The 13,864-nt window shown below is 61.4% G+C and overlaps 1 protein-coding gene across 1 annotated transcript; it reads right to left on the minus strand.

Annotated features, from left to right (window-relative positions):
- Nucleotides 1–4: 4 nt before the first annotated feature.
- On the minus strand, nt 5–13,610 carry LOC307101728 (serine hydrolase-like protein). The gene is made up of 12 exons (XM_079775074.1): nt 13,504–13,610; nt 12,320–12,469; nt 12,105–12,218; nt 11,774–11,815; nt 11,154–11,173; nt 10,659–10,733; nt 9,039–9,151; nt 8,397–8,476; nt 4,438–4,472; nt 2,333–2,415; nt 886–982; nt 5–133 (listed from the first exon to the last, which is right to left on the minus strand). The coding sequence occupies exons 1-12, from the start codon at nt 13,505–13,507 to the stop codon at nt 14–16; spliced, it is 933 nt and encodes a 310-aa protein (XP_079631200.1). The 5' UTR covers nt 13,508–13,610; the 3' UTR covers nt 5–13.
- Nucleotides 13,611–13,864: the final 254 nt, after the last annotated feature.

Below are 13,864 nucleotides of genomic sequence, written 5' to 3' on the forward strand. Positions count from 1 at the left end.
CCCAGGCCCAGGGCTACAGCCGGGCTGGGATCCTGGTCCCGCTCTGTAAGAAGGAGCCAACGACACCGGCCACGTGGTCGGGTTGGTTCATGTGGACGTAGTGGTTGCCTGGAACCTCCACATACTGGAACCGCTGGGGAGGGAGGGGACAGCTGCTGGCTCTCAGGCCCGCCTGGGAGAAGAACCAGCAGCTTTTCCCACTCTGCTCCTGCCTGGGAGGAGCCGCCGATGGGCCCCCAGCCACCCACAGGCTTCCCGTTTCAGGGGTCAGGTGTGCATGGGGGAACGACCACCGTTTCCTGCCAGCTGCTCCCCAGGGACAGTCACAGCACAAGTCCCAGCCCTCCTGCTTGGGGGCCCACCCCCACCTGCAGCCAGCACCCAATGAGGGTCGGGTCATCTATTCCCATTTGGGACCCTAGGAAACCGGGATGGCCGCTGGCTGGGTCGGGCTTGGCCCGGTGCGTGTGAGGACAATAAAATCGGAGAGTCTGCCAGTTACAGTCTATTCTGTGCCGCTCTACTGTGACCACAGCTGGGGTGAGGCCTGGTAGCTCCAGAGGGTCACCTGGTGGACCTGGGCTGAGCCAGACCAGGGGCCCCAGTGCAAGAAAGATGGCGTGCCCTAGCTGGCTCCTCTCAGTGGTTAGAGCATCGGCCTGTGGACTGACGGGTCCCAGGTTAAATTCCGGTCCAGGGCACATCGCAGGGTTGCAGGCTCAATCTCCAGTAGGGGGTGTGCAGGAAGCAGCCGGTCAATGATTCTCATCATTGATGCTTCCATCCCTCTCCCTTCCTCTCTGATGTCACAAGAAGAGGTAGCATGGCGGAGCGCAGAGGGCAAGATGGCCCCTCACACCCCAGCCACCCTGACCCCACACCTACCTCTCCTAGGGCGGATTTCAGCGTGTCAGTCATGAAAAGCATGGGCCCCTTGTCAGCGTCATACTCTCTCCTCACGTGAAAAAATCCTTCGGTTGCTCTGGAAAGCAAGAAACCAGGGTTCATCGCAGGTCCGCTTCCAGCAGTGCCCTGCACCCTGGCCTGGGCTACCCTCCCCCTGTCCACAGCTGGGTCCCATTGAATTCAAGGTTAAGTCAAGATTCAGGCACTCAGTACCCAGCCGCACTTGAGTCCCAGTTTGCCCATGTTCATAGCCAGTGAATGTAGAGCCAGTGAACGGCTTGAGTCTGTACCTTTTCTTTCTTTTTTTTTTTTTTCCCAAAATCTTTTTTAGTGATTTTTAGAGAGAGAGCAATATCAATTAGCTGCCTCCTGCATGCTCCCTACTGGGGATCCATCCCTGGGCATGTGCCCTGACGGGGAATCGAACTGGCAAACATTGGAACATGGGTTGATGCTCAAGCACTGAACTACACTGGCCGGGCTTTCTTTAAAAAAGAAAAAAAAAAGCTTTACTGAGTTAATTTCACCCAATTTTAGTGCATAATCCCATGGTTTTAAATATCTTCAGATGTGCATCCACCAGTAGGGAATTTTAGAGCATTTTCATCACCTCAAAAAACCCAACCTGTGTCCTCCCCCACACACAACTGCAGGGCTAGCCGACCTGCCTCGTCTCCCTCCCTGGGCTGCAGGGAAGGCAGGCCCAGTGCTTTCGGGGTCCCTTTGTGCTCTGGCACGTGTCAGTGCCTCCTTCCTTTTAGGGCGGACACAGCCCGCGGTCCTTGTGGTGATGAGGAATCTCTGCACCATCGTGCACCAGTGTGGGCCTCCCTGGGGCCTGCACCTGGAGTGGGACTGCCCAGCCAGAGGGCCCTGTGGTAACTGCTTGAGAGACGCCAGACTGTGTGCCACCGTGACCCCACCCCTGGGCAGCCCCATCGCTCTGAGGGCTGGGGCTCTGGCCATCCTGCTGACCACACTGGCTCAGGTGAGAGGAGTCACCTGGCGGGTGTGCAGGGTGTGGCTGTGCGTGTCTGAGTGCGTGCTTTCTAGACCCTGTGCTCGGCACCAGAGACAGGTGTCCCTGGGTCACAGATCCTGCCTTGGGCGTGGCCGGTGCCGGACTGCAGTGTGTGGGGGGGTGGCATCTAGACCACATTAAAGGACGTTCGCTGCTGTGAGACCCTGAGGTGCGGGCGTTGGGGAGAAAGGCAGGCAGGAGCGGCAGCAGAGGCCTGGGAAAGGGACGGGCCGAGGTGGCTACAGGGTTGGGGTGCCCTCCACAGTCGCCTATTGGAAGGCCTTCCTGCCAGGCACCAGCTGCCGAGGGCTTCCCCAGCCTGTGGCTGTGGAGGGGCTGGGACCTCACTCCTGGGAGACCTGCAGGTTCCCGTGCTCACAGCGCGGCTGCTGGGTTCAGACTTACTTGAGGAGCAGGACGTGGGCCTGCAGGTTCTTGATGGCGTGCACACACAGCTCCTTGCTGATGAAATCGAAGGTGTGCTCTGGCTGCAGAGACAGGAACCACCGTGAGTCATTTCTACTCCTCACCCGAGGATGTTTTCTTCTTTAACATATATTTTTATTGATTTCAGAGAGGAAGGGAGAGAAACATCAATGATGAAAGAGGATTATTGCTCAGCTGCCTCCCTCATGCCTCCGACTGGGGACTGTCTGAGCCAGCAACCCAGGCATGTGCCCTGACAGGGAATCAAACCGTGACCTTCTGATTCGATTTTTGGATGAGCTCAGCCATTGAATCACATCGGCGGGCATTAAATAATATATGTTTTATATTATTTAATATAAATATTCCAGGACCCTTCAGTCCCCAGGCCAACGCTCAGTGGACAGAGCGTTGGCCTGAGGACTGAAGGGTCCTGGGTTCGATTCTGGTCAAGGGCACAAGCCAAGGTTGCTGGCTTGGTCTCCAGTGTGGGTTGTGCAGAAGGCAGCTTATCAGTGATTCTCACTCATCACTGGTGTTTCTATTTGAGAGAAACACCAATGGGTTGCCTCCCATACGCACCCCAACCGGGGTTCAATTCTGCAACCTGGGTATATGCCCTGACCAGGAATCTAACAGTGACCCTTCAGTGCCTGGGACAAGGCTCTGACCCACTGGACAGGCACCAGGCTCTGCTGTGGGTGTGAGACCTGTCTCCTGAGGGCCCTGGGGAGCCTGGTGGGCGCCTCACCCACCTTCCCCAGGACGGAGCCCAGGGCCCAACCACACCCCCTTCCCGACAGGCCTCACTGCACAGGCCGCAGGCTCTGCCCCCCTCAATCTCTCTGGGCTCCCGGCGCCCGTCCAGGCGGTTTCCCAGACTCCCAGCCGGTGTGGCCGTGCGACAAGGCAGAGGTCTGCCTGCTTCTGGGCCCAGATGTTCGGTCTCAGTGTGGCCCCTTCCCACTGCCTCTCCGGCCACAGGCTGCCCGCAGAGCCGCCCTGACAGCCTGGCCTGGGCTCTGGAGCGCAGCCCACCTGCCTGCTCGGACAGTTGCCTGAGGAGTTGGCTTGAGACCCAGGGCAGAATGAGGACCCTCGATGCCCAGTCCCTGCTGGTGGCCTCCGACTCAGCCCGGACCACCGTCTGACCCTGACGATGTCTGGGCCTGTGCGGCCCAGTCCCCCGCCGCCGGGGCCTGTGTGCTGGGAGGGGAGCTGGTCCCCACGGGATGCGCTGCCGTGTGGCTCGCACACTGGACTGGGAGGACAAGAGGAAAGAAGTCGGCTGCCTTCACGTTTCACGTGGACTACGTGCTGAGGGGACACCTTGGACACACTGAGTTAAAAATGTTCAACGTGAGTTCACCTGTTTCCTTCACTCTTAACATGGCTGCTGGGGAGGCGCACTTAGGAGGCTCCCATCACACTTCCGTCGGGTGGGGCTCTAGTCTGAGCCCTCCGAGGGCACCGGGCCTCCTGTGTCCGAGCTCCGCGCGCAGCCCGACTGAGGGGATCAGGGTGTACTCGGTGGGTTAACTCACGAAGGCTCCCGCAGGACCCACTAAGTCACTGTGTTCGTGGCGGGGCAGACACGATTCCTATGAACACGCTGGCCACAGCCCGCACACGCACTGCCCTGCTCCGCCCGCACCCTCCCAGCCATTTCCTGCTCCTCGGCCTGAGCTAAGCTTGGTGCTTCCACAGCAGGCCCATGTGCCTCCCGGTGAAGGGAGTGGCCACGCAGGGGGCATTCTCAGCCCTAAAGGAGCGCACTCTGACACGGGGTACAACACGGTGACCCTGGAGGACTGATCTCAGTGACATAAGCCAGACACAGGCCACACCCGCTGACTCCACTGACAGGACGTGGTCCCGGTGCTGGGGGGGTGCGTGGCTCCGGGGAAGGATTTACATGGGGAGATGTGGAATGCCCGGGCGTGATGGTTGCCTGGCATCACGAGTTGACTTTATGCCACTGAGTGGTGTCCGTACAAATGGCTGCCGGTGGTAATACTGTGCCATGTGTATCTCACCCCCAGAGGCCGACGGAGCGGGCGGGGAGAGGAAGGCAGGGCACTCACCAAGGCGATCCTCCGGTCTCTGCTCAGCACCAGGCCTGGGAGGGAAGCAGACAGTGCCGGTCAGGGGGGGGGGGCTCACCTCCGCTGTCCTGGGAGCCTGCCCTCTCGCCAGGTCTCACTTCTTCACTGGACTGGCAGGGACCATCCCCGACTCCCCTTGGGGTTCAGCTGGGGCAGAGCTCGTCCACCACCACCGGGCCACGAGCCATGTGGCCACCCCGGTGCCTCCCCGGCCACCTCGGGGTAGCGCAGAAGGATGGATGTAGGAACAACTCCCTCCTGGCCTCAGAGGTTCCGAGAACGTTAAGTGACCCTGCGGGTCTTCAATCACCATGAAGTACCCCACAGTGAACAATCACACCGCCCCTCGTCCAAGAGAAATCGAGCAAATAGGACGGTTGGAGGGGTCGAAAGTTGGCGAGTGATCCCGGCTCCAGGCCGAGCCTGGGTTCTGGGCCGCAATCCCGCAGGTGGACAGCTCGGCCTCACCAGGCAGGGCGGATGCCACGCTAAGCCGCACCTGGCAATGTCCCTGGGAGAAATGGCTGCAGGGAGGGCCGGGTAGGGTAGCTCTTCGACTTTGATCCCCGCTCGGGGCACATACAAGGACCAACCAATGAATGCATAAGTGGAACAACAAATCAAGGTTTGTCTCCTTTCCCCTCGATCTAAAATTAATTTTTAAAAAACTAAAAAATCAATCGACCCATGAATGCATCCGTCCATCAATACCCACCACGTTGTAGAACTTCCTTTGGTGGTTTGGAAAAGGAAAACAAACTGTTAACTCTCTGACAAAAGTGCGAGGAGCAGCTTTTGTCCTGCTATGTGGTCTCTGAGCCCAGTTCCTGACACAGCCCCGCCCTGGAGTTTCCTGAGAGACAGGATGGGAGGGGTCGCCTGAAAGATGAATTCGTGCTCCGGGGAGTGGGGAGGGCTGGGGATCGAGTTAATCAGTCAGGCCTGTGGGATGAAACCTCCATACAGGCCCTTGGAGCACAGCACCTGACCTGAGAGGCAGGCTGGGGAGCAGTGGAGGTGCGGGGAGGAGGCAGGCCTGCGAGCCCCAGCCCTGCCCTGCGCAGCTGCCCTGTGACTGGGCCTGCGCTGTGTCCTTCACAGTGAACCAGGGTGAACAAACGTTTTCCTGAGCTCTGAGCCATTCCAGGAAATTACTGAACCCGAGGGGGTGGGAACGCCAGTTCTAGCCAGTTGGTCAGAGGACAGGCGACAGCCTCGTGTGGGCATCTGAGATGGGAAGGAAGGCCCTGGGCCCGCCCTCTCTGGCCTCAGTTTCCTCATCTACAAGTGAAGCGGCCCGGGGTCCTGAGGTCCCTGCTGCAGCCCTGGGCTGGGCAGGAGGCAGCGTGGCTGCTGGGAGCGGAGAGGACCAGGGGCCCAGGAGTGTTGCCCCCCAGCCAGCAGGCCCCGGCAGAGGCTTCTGACTACTAAGGAGGCCCAAGTTCAAAGGTAAGAGAATAAACCTCAGATAACCTTCCACCCGCTCCCTCCCCTTCCTCTGCCAGGCCTGCTGAGGCCAAGGTCGCAGACTCCAGCCACAGTGCCACTCACATGGCGGAGGGCCGTGCCAGCAGCTGCTGCTCGTGGGAAACGCAGAATGTTGCCAGGTCTTCCCATTTTTCAACAGAAACTGGAAATTCCATTTTTACACAAAACCTTTCAGTTTTATATCCCCTCCAGGCCAAATTTTGGGGTTCAAACTACAAAAGCGAAACCAATACTGCCCGCAACCCCAGGGCCACGCAGCCTGTGGGCGGGCGCTGCAGTCATTAGGGAACCAGAGCTGGGTTCTCCCGTTCAGGCCAATACCTCCAGCTGTTCCCACAGGCCTAGGCCATCAGAGGCAGGAGGCAAATTAGAGGGTAGCCAGGGACCCGCCCTCCCCTCTGCTCACAGCCCCTGGTTCTCCCACAGGCCTGTGCGGCACCTCTCAGGGGCCACCTCCCTCCCGGATGTCCTGTGAGCACGCCCTCACCTGCACCACTCTGCTCTGCTCAGAAGTCACCTTCTCCAGGAGGCCAACCCAGCCCCTCTGCCTGCAGGTCACACTGCAAGCGCCCCAGCCCCTGCGCCTCCCCGCCACCTCGTTCTGCATCCCCCTAGCTGGGGCCTCACTGAGGAAGAGTGCGCACAGCCAAGGGCCCCAGACAGCTAGGGGAGAGGCGTCCTCAGAGTCTGTCACAGCCCTGCCAGCACTTGACCTTGGGTCTCTGGCCTCCAGAACTGAGAGGTAAGCCACCCAGTCTGTGGAATTGGTAACGGCAGGCCTAGGCAGCGAACACAGAGTTCAGAGGTCAGGCCCAGTGCTGGAGCCATCCCAGTCCCCTGCACTGCTCCAGGACGGATGGGGGCTCTCAGGGTCTCTGGACTGGGGGGGGGGGGAGCTCCCCCAATGTCACCACCCCGTGCCCGTGGCATCTGGGAACCCGCTCGGTCTTCTTTTAGGTTAACCCGGGGCCCAAAGGGACACGGCCACTGCAGAGGGGCTGGTCCCAAACCCCGATCCAGCAACTGCCACTCCCCCCCTCCTCTCCCACCCCCGTCACCCGGGTCAGCGTCTGTGCTCATCACTGCACGTGACCCTGGCCTGGCCTAATCGGCTCCCTGCGTCCCGATTAGCCCCCTTCTGCTCCAGGGCCCCCCCGGGCCTTGCATCTGTGGGCACATCGGGGAGCCCGGCCCAGGCCCTCCGCCCTCGGCTCCCCTTTCCATGAGGATGTGAGGGAGGGCCAGGCAGAGGCTCAAATGGCAACTGGTCACCCCCCACAACAGGCCAGACTGGCAGCGAGGGAAACAGTGCCGGGTCCTGGCCAGTCCGTTTGACCTGGTTTCTGCCATTTCTGGAAAGCAATAGGAGGGAACAGGCCTCTGGCTTCTCTTGAGCAACTGAAAATGCTGGCCAGACCAGGCCCGCCTTCCTCCCATGAGAACAACGGGCTGGGCCCGTTCCACAACCCGCACCGCCCCATCTGCTCTCTGCCAGCAGCCCATGAACTCCCCAACTTGCCCAGCGCCCATGCCCACGACTGGGTTCTTGACACGCCTCCCCCCTTGGTAATTGATAGACGAGTCACATTCAGCTGGCTCGGGGCGGGCACTGAGCTCTCCAGAAAGGTTTCCTCCAGGCTGACCAGCAGCCCCTGCACCAGGGATGAGCAGAGGACTCCATTACTCCCACAGCGGCACTGTGGGGCGGGGCTAAGGGACGGCCTGATGGACAGCAGCCCCGCAGCCTCCACTGCCCGCCTCCTGAGCCTTCACTGGGATTTTTATCGTTACATACGATCGGTGGGTGAGTGATCGTGGGAGGACACATGTGTTTACACTGCCCTCCAGGCAAGGGCATCCGCGGATTAAGCGTAAGGATTCCAGGAAACACCCGGGGACCTGCACGTGCACAGACTTGTTTGCAAAGGTCAAGGAATAATCAGGGGCGCTCCCCTAAGTCAGAATTCCGATAAACAGGGCAGGCGGCCTTCCGCACACTTCCCTTTCTCAGCACGTCCATACAACTTTCCAACCAGGTCTCATGTGCCCCAGCAGTTTCGAAGCAGACAACACGGGCCAGGGGCTCCGTCAACTCCGTTCTCCGTTTGGAAAACCTGTTCAAGTCACTCAGCCCCAGGGCACCCTCAAAGCCTGGCCTCGGACATGGGCACCCACCACCAGGACCCGCACAGCGTTTGGTCCCGAGACGCCTGCCCCCGCCCCCAAGGAGCGGCCTCGGGGCGTGCAGCACTGTCTCACGGCACAAGTCCCTGGGCCTTCCCCAGCCTGTTTCTCCTGCTCCAAACAGGCTGAGCAGAGGGCCGTGGAGGATTAACTGAGATCCTACTCGCAGAGCACACAGGGTCACGCCTGGCCCAAGACAGGCTTAGTTATATGGCTCCTCGCCAAGAGCAGTGCCCATGAGCGGCCTTGGGCGGGGAGCGCCTTACCTGTGGGCACCTGGGTGGCTCCCCGCTGCAGCAGCAGCTTCCCGCACTCCTCTCCCACATGTCTGTTATTCTTGAGGAACCTGGGGAGACGGAGGGTGCTGGGTGCCTTGGGTCAGGAGGGGCTGATGGGAAGGAGAGAGGGCAGGGAAAGGGAGGCCACGCGCAAGGCCGCAGGCGGGTGGAGGGCGTGTTCACATCCATGGGGGTGGGGTGTTCCCATTCCTCAGACACCAAATATTCACGGAGCCTGCCGCCCAGGCACGGACAGGTGCTGGAGGCACAGATGTGGCAGCCCTGCAGGCGCAGGGTCAGGACAGGCTGCCAGAGGCAGTGCCATCTGGCCGAGGCCCAGAGGAGGAGGCCAGTGAGCCAGGTGCCGGCAGGTCTGGGAGGGCGCAGGGGGACAAAGGTGCTGAAGGAGAGAGTGTGCAAGGGGAGAGCGGGGCGGCGCTGCACAGGGAGGATGAGAGGCAGACGCAGTGGCAATGGGCCAGGAGCCTGAGGCCCCGGTGGGCACAGAGAGACGCAGGCTTGGTGTGGACTTGGCACCGAAGCTCCTTCCTCCGGCCGCGTGATTGGCTCCCTCCATGTCCTCCCACCGTCTCCCCAGCCCGTCTCCCCCATGGCCCCCACGGCACCCACCTCTGCAGCATCTCCTCCGGGCTGAGCACGCGTGAGGGCCCCTTGGCGGCCTGCTCCAGCAGCAGCGTGTGCTCCAGCCCCTTCCGCTTGTAGGTCAGCAGGTTCTCTAGTTCCTAAACATCCGTGGTTCAAGGGGAGCGCCCCCCATGCAGACGAAGGGCCGCCCCTCCCCCAGCCCAGGCTCTGCCCTCAGCAGCCCCTGGGGATGCCTTCTGACCCAGTGCCAGTTTGCGCAGGATCGGGCCTGCCAGTGAGCCCTTGACCCAGAGCAGGCTGCCTGCCTGGCCACACTGGCCCAGCGGCCTGTGGTGGGGACTGCAGGGGGCTCAGCTCGGATGACAGCTGGAGGGGCAGCTTGGACAATGGAGGGAACATCTCTGTCAAAGGGCCGGAAGTCAGGAACCACCCGGTGGTGGGAATGATGCTTCAACCAGAATTCACCTGGTTAACGCCTGCTGTCACCCAATGGCGGCGCCAGGGAGATGGCCATGGGGGTGGGGGGGGTGCAGCTCAGGGCATTCCAGCTTGCCCCTGAGTGTACCCCTCTCCATCCCAGCTCCCCCTGGGAACGGCCTGGAGAGGCAGTGGGGAGAGGGGGTAACACGCTGAGTACAGGGAGGACCAAGCGTTCACCAGGCCCGGGCACTGTGTGCGTCTCCTCAGCGGGGGAAGCAGATCACACAGCGAGAGTGGCAGCCACCCATCTCGTGGGCCCTCAGGATGCCCCCGGGTTAGGCCGCGAACCTTCACTGAGCACGTGCTGTGCCGGGATTGGCGTGTGGCGACAGCAAAGACACCATGGTTCCTGCCCTTACGGGGCTCAGGGTCACTTATCGGACAAGAACACTGAAGCTGACGAAGGGGCTGTGCCACAGCCGAAGAGCCAGCCCTCGGAGCAGAGCAGCGTCAGAGCTGAGGGCGCCCCCAGGCTCCGAGTCCCCTGACCATGATGCCCTCCACCGCTGTGAACGGACTGATGCTCCAGCCCCCGGGTCACACTGGCCAGGCCCAACCTCCTCATTGTGAACAGGTGAGGAAACAGGCCCAGAGAGGGGAAGGGACTGCCCAGGGTCACACAGCAGGCATAGGGCAGGGCCAGGGCTCAGGTGCAGGGTCAGCACTGGCTGCTGTCGCTGGTGGCGGTGGGGGCGGGGTCAGCACTTTCCCCTCAGTCCACACCCAGGGCTGCTGCGTCCTGTGTGCAGGGCACACGGGCATTTGGCTGAGTGTGAGCGCAGCGGGCTGGCCCGCCGGTGTGTCCAGAGCTTCCTTGCCCACTGCTCCTGCTCTGTCCCACCCCGTGGTGTGCTGAGCGGGCATTGTCCAGATCCCCGGCCACACAGGGCTTCCAAACTAATAACAAAGGTCACCGTGTTCCTTCCCCTCCCACCCCAAGCAATGTAGCCGCATAGCTCCTTTCTGTGTGTGTGTGTGTGTGTGTGTGTGTGTGTGTGTGTGAAAGAGAGAGAGAGAGAGAGAGAGAGAGAGAGAGAGAGAGAGAGAGGCGGACTCCTCTTGTCTACCCTCTGCCACTCCCCCCCCTCCCTGCTACCCACCAAAGGAGACAGTGCCCAGGGCCCTACCTGGGACCTGGGTCCCCCGTGACCGCCCCATTCTTACATTAGAGTCCAGTGCAAAAGGGGATGAGTCCAGCAAGATAAGTTTATCCACCATCTCGGAGAACATACAGGCAAACTACGATGCGACACAAAAAGGGAGGAATGAAGAGGAGAAGGGAGAGGGACTCATCCTTTCCCTGGTGTTTCCAGAAACATCTCTCAGGCTGGGGCAAGGCTGCTGACCGAGAGGCCGGAACAAGACCTTCTATCCCTCAGGGCACCTTCTCCCCTGCTCACCCCGTCTGCACCCAGCACCCAGCACCCAGCACCCAGCTCCAAACCCCGGGGGTGGCTGCGTCCTGGGTTCCTGTTTGCCCCAGTGTTTACTGCTGGGATCTACAAAGCCAGCTGACATAGCGAACAAAACGCTGATCCAAAACTCGTGACCCCAAGGGGTCCTTCCGGTGCCAGGTAATTCTTCCGCCTCCTGCTCTCCCACCCCACTTGGAGGAGCACCAAGGTGGCATAGGTGATCAGGGCAAAGCCTTCTACTCACCATTCCGCCCACAGTGCCACCTAGGAGACAGAACAGCAGTGGGCCGTGCTGCCCAGCAATCACACCCGCAGACCTTCCTGCAGCTCCTCCCTCCAGTGAGGCGGCTCCGTGTTTGCTGTCAAACCTGGGGCTCCCTCCCGGGACCACGTGGCCCCTTCATCAGACCTGACCACTCAGGGGCCATATTCCCTCATCCAATTGGGAGGCACCTGCCCAGCCGGCATGGCTCAGTGGTTGGGTGTTGACCTAGGAACCAGGAGGTCACGGTTCGATTCCCAGTCTGGGCACATGCCTGGGTTCGATCCCCAGTGGAGGGGCGGGCAGGAGGCTGGCGTTCAATGATTCTCTGTCATTGATGTTTCTATCTCTCCCTCTCCTTCTCTGACATCAATAAGAATATATTTTTTGAAATTGGGAGACAACTACCTACGGGGCCATATGTGCCTCAAGGGAGTTACCTGAGCCCAAAGGCCACCGTGTCCAAAGGTCAATGTCGAATGAACCCCTTCATTTCCCTTGAAGTTCCCAGAAGTGCAGGGCAAAGGGCCCTGAGTACCAACTCCTCCCCCTCCCTCGCAGCCCACCGCAGGAGCCCAGCCGGTCCAGGCGAGTGTACTCACCAAAACTGTGGCCCATGATGGAAAAGCGATCCCATTTCAAGGCTGAAAGCACAGAGCCGGGTCTGGGGGCCCAGCCTTCCGCACCTCTGTCCCAGCACCTGGGGCGCCCCCTCAGGAGCCCAGGCTGAGGGCCGGCTGCACTGCAGGGAGGGACCCCGCGGGGGGAAGTGCACCCCCCTGCCGGCCGCCAGCTTCCCTGTCACCCATGGATCCGGGCAGAGCTGGGGCCTGACGCAGGTCACCCCAGGCCAGCCTTGCTTCCTTCTACCACACTCACTGCCACAGTGAGAGGGTGCCCCGCTCCCCAACACACACTCTGCCCCTTACTCACCTGCCGAGACTCTGCGGATCTCACCCACGAAGTTTTGATAGTGATAGGGAAGCCCTGGGCTGTAATGGGATGAGAGCCCGTGGCCCCCGAAGTCCATGGCCACGTAGTAAAAGTCTGAGAGGGAGGGAAGAGGGGGAGAGGAGTGTGACTGGGCCTCTGCCTGCTCACCCCCCGCAGCGCTGCCCCCGCCCTGGCCTTCCTCCCGCCCAGCCCACCTCTTGGGAGGAGAGGGATGAGTCTGTCGAAGGAGTTGGCATTGTCCAGCCAGCCATGCAGGCAGAGAACCGGGGAGCCCTTCTGAGAGCCCCAGGCTTTGGCGGCGATGTGGCCCCAGGGCACAGCCATCTTCAGCTCGGAGAACAGACCTGAAGGAGCCATCAGCTCAGTCCGGGAGCCCCACTTCTGGCCCTTGTTCTGGGCCCAGCCCCTCACCCCCATGTGATACCCAGGATTCCTGTGCTGCCCCTCGCGCCCCGAGGTGGGCACCCGGCAGTGGGCGTGGGGATCCCCAGAGGCAGGGAAGATAAACTGGGTCACTGAGTGAGGAAACCCTTAGAAGGGCTTCACCATAGAACTTTCTAGAATAGTCTGGGGGTTGGCTAGCTCTGGGCTCTGCCACTTGCTGCCTGTGCAACCTTGGGCAAAGTGATGAACACCCAGCCTCGGTGTCCTTTTCTGGAAACCGGAGTAAACAGTAATAATAATAATAATAATAATGGGCAACATTTTCTGAGTCTTTACTGAGCTCAGTAAGATGAAGTGGCCCATCTCCCACACCTTCACAGTAAGTTATACATTCATCCGTTCAGCCACACAAATATTAAGGCTGGTTCTTAATATTAAGAACCCTGCCTCCGCAGCCCGGGAAACTGAGGCCTGGGAGCTGCAGTACAAGCCCAAGGTCACAGGGAGGGAGAGCTGGAGCCAGGGTTCAGCGCAGGACCCCGCTCTCAGCCCGCCCGACGCTGCCGGCTCCACCGCCCGGAGCGGCCCCTTTGCCCTGCGGCCCTTCCCACGGGGTTGGGGTCCTGCACGCCCCTAAACTCCCGGGAGCTTAACTTCTCTCACTGGGATGCCCTTCCCGCGGGGTTGGGGTCCTGCACGCCCCTAAACTCCCGGGAGCTTAACTTCTCTCACTGGGATGCCCTTCCCGCGGGGTTGGGGTCCTGCACGCCCCTAAACTCCCGGGAGCTTAACTTCTCTCACTGGGACTCCCGGGTCCTCCCTCCAACCACCGCTGCCGGCCCGGCTCGGAGATGCGCCGCGAGGGAGGGCGGCGAGGCCGGCGAACCCTCCCCTCCCGCCCTCCGCGCTCCCTGTGAGAGGGTGGGCGGGTGGCAGCGCGCGAGAGGCCTCCCATCCCCTCGGGTCTAAGGGTCCCTGGACAGGGTGTCTTCACCCATAGTCGCGGCCCTTGCTCGCGCGGCAGCTGTCGCTTTAAGTCTGGAGGTCGCTCCCAAGAGCACCAACGCCTGTTCAAGTCATTCCCGGGCGACTGGCGCCGCCCCGCCTCCCGGACAGACCACGCCTCCAGGATAGGCCCCGCCTCCCGCATGGACCCCGCCTCCCGGACAGACCACGCCTCCGGGATAGGCCCCGCCCCGGTCCTCGGCCCCGCCCTTGCCCACCTCCTGGTCCCGCCCCGCCCCGGCTTCAGGCCAGGCCAGCACCGGCGCCCCGAGGACACCTCGCCGGCCTGTCCCGTGCTGCGTCCGCGCTCGGGGCGCCGCGTGCGGGAGGAAACTGCGCTCGTCGCGGGG

This window comes from Cnephaeus nilssonii, assembly GCF_951640355.1.
Source record: "Cnephaeus nilssonii genome assembly, chromosome: 6".
Taxonomy (NCBI): Eukaryota; Metazoa; Chordata; class Mammalia; order Chiroptera; family Vespertilionidae; genus Cnephaeus; species Cnephaeus nilssonii.

Excerpts from the sequence above, each read along its gene's own strand:
- LOC307101728 (XM_079775074.1), bottom strand. Across the intron at positions 11,174-11,773 it reads CATCATGGGCCACAGTTTTG|GTGGCACTGTGGGCGGAATG; the intron begins GTGAGTACACTC and ends TCTGTCTCCTAG. Across the intron at positions 8,477-9,038 it reads CCGGAGGAGATGCTGCAGAG|GTTCCTCAAGAATAACAGAC; the intron begins GTGGGTGCCGTG and ends CCGTCTCCCCAG.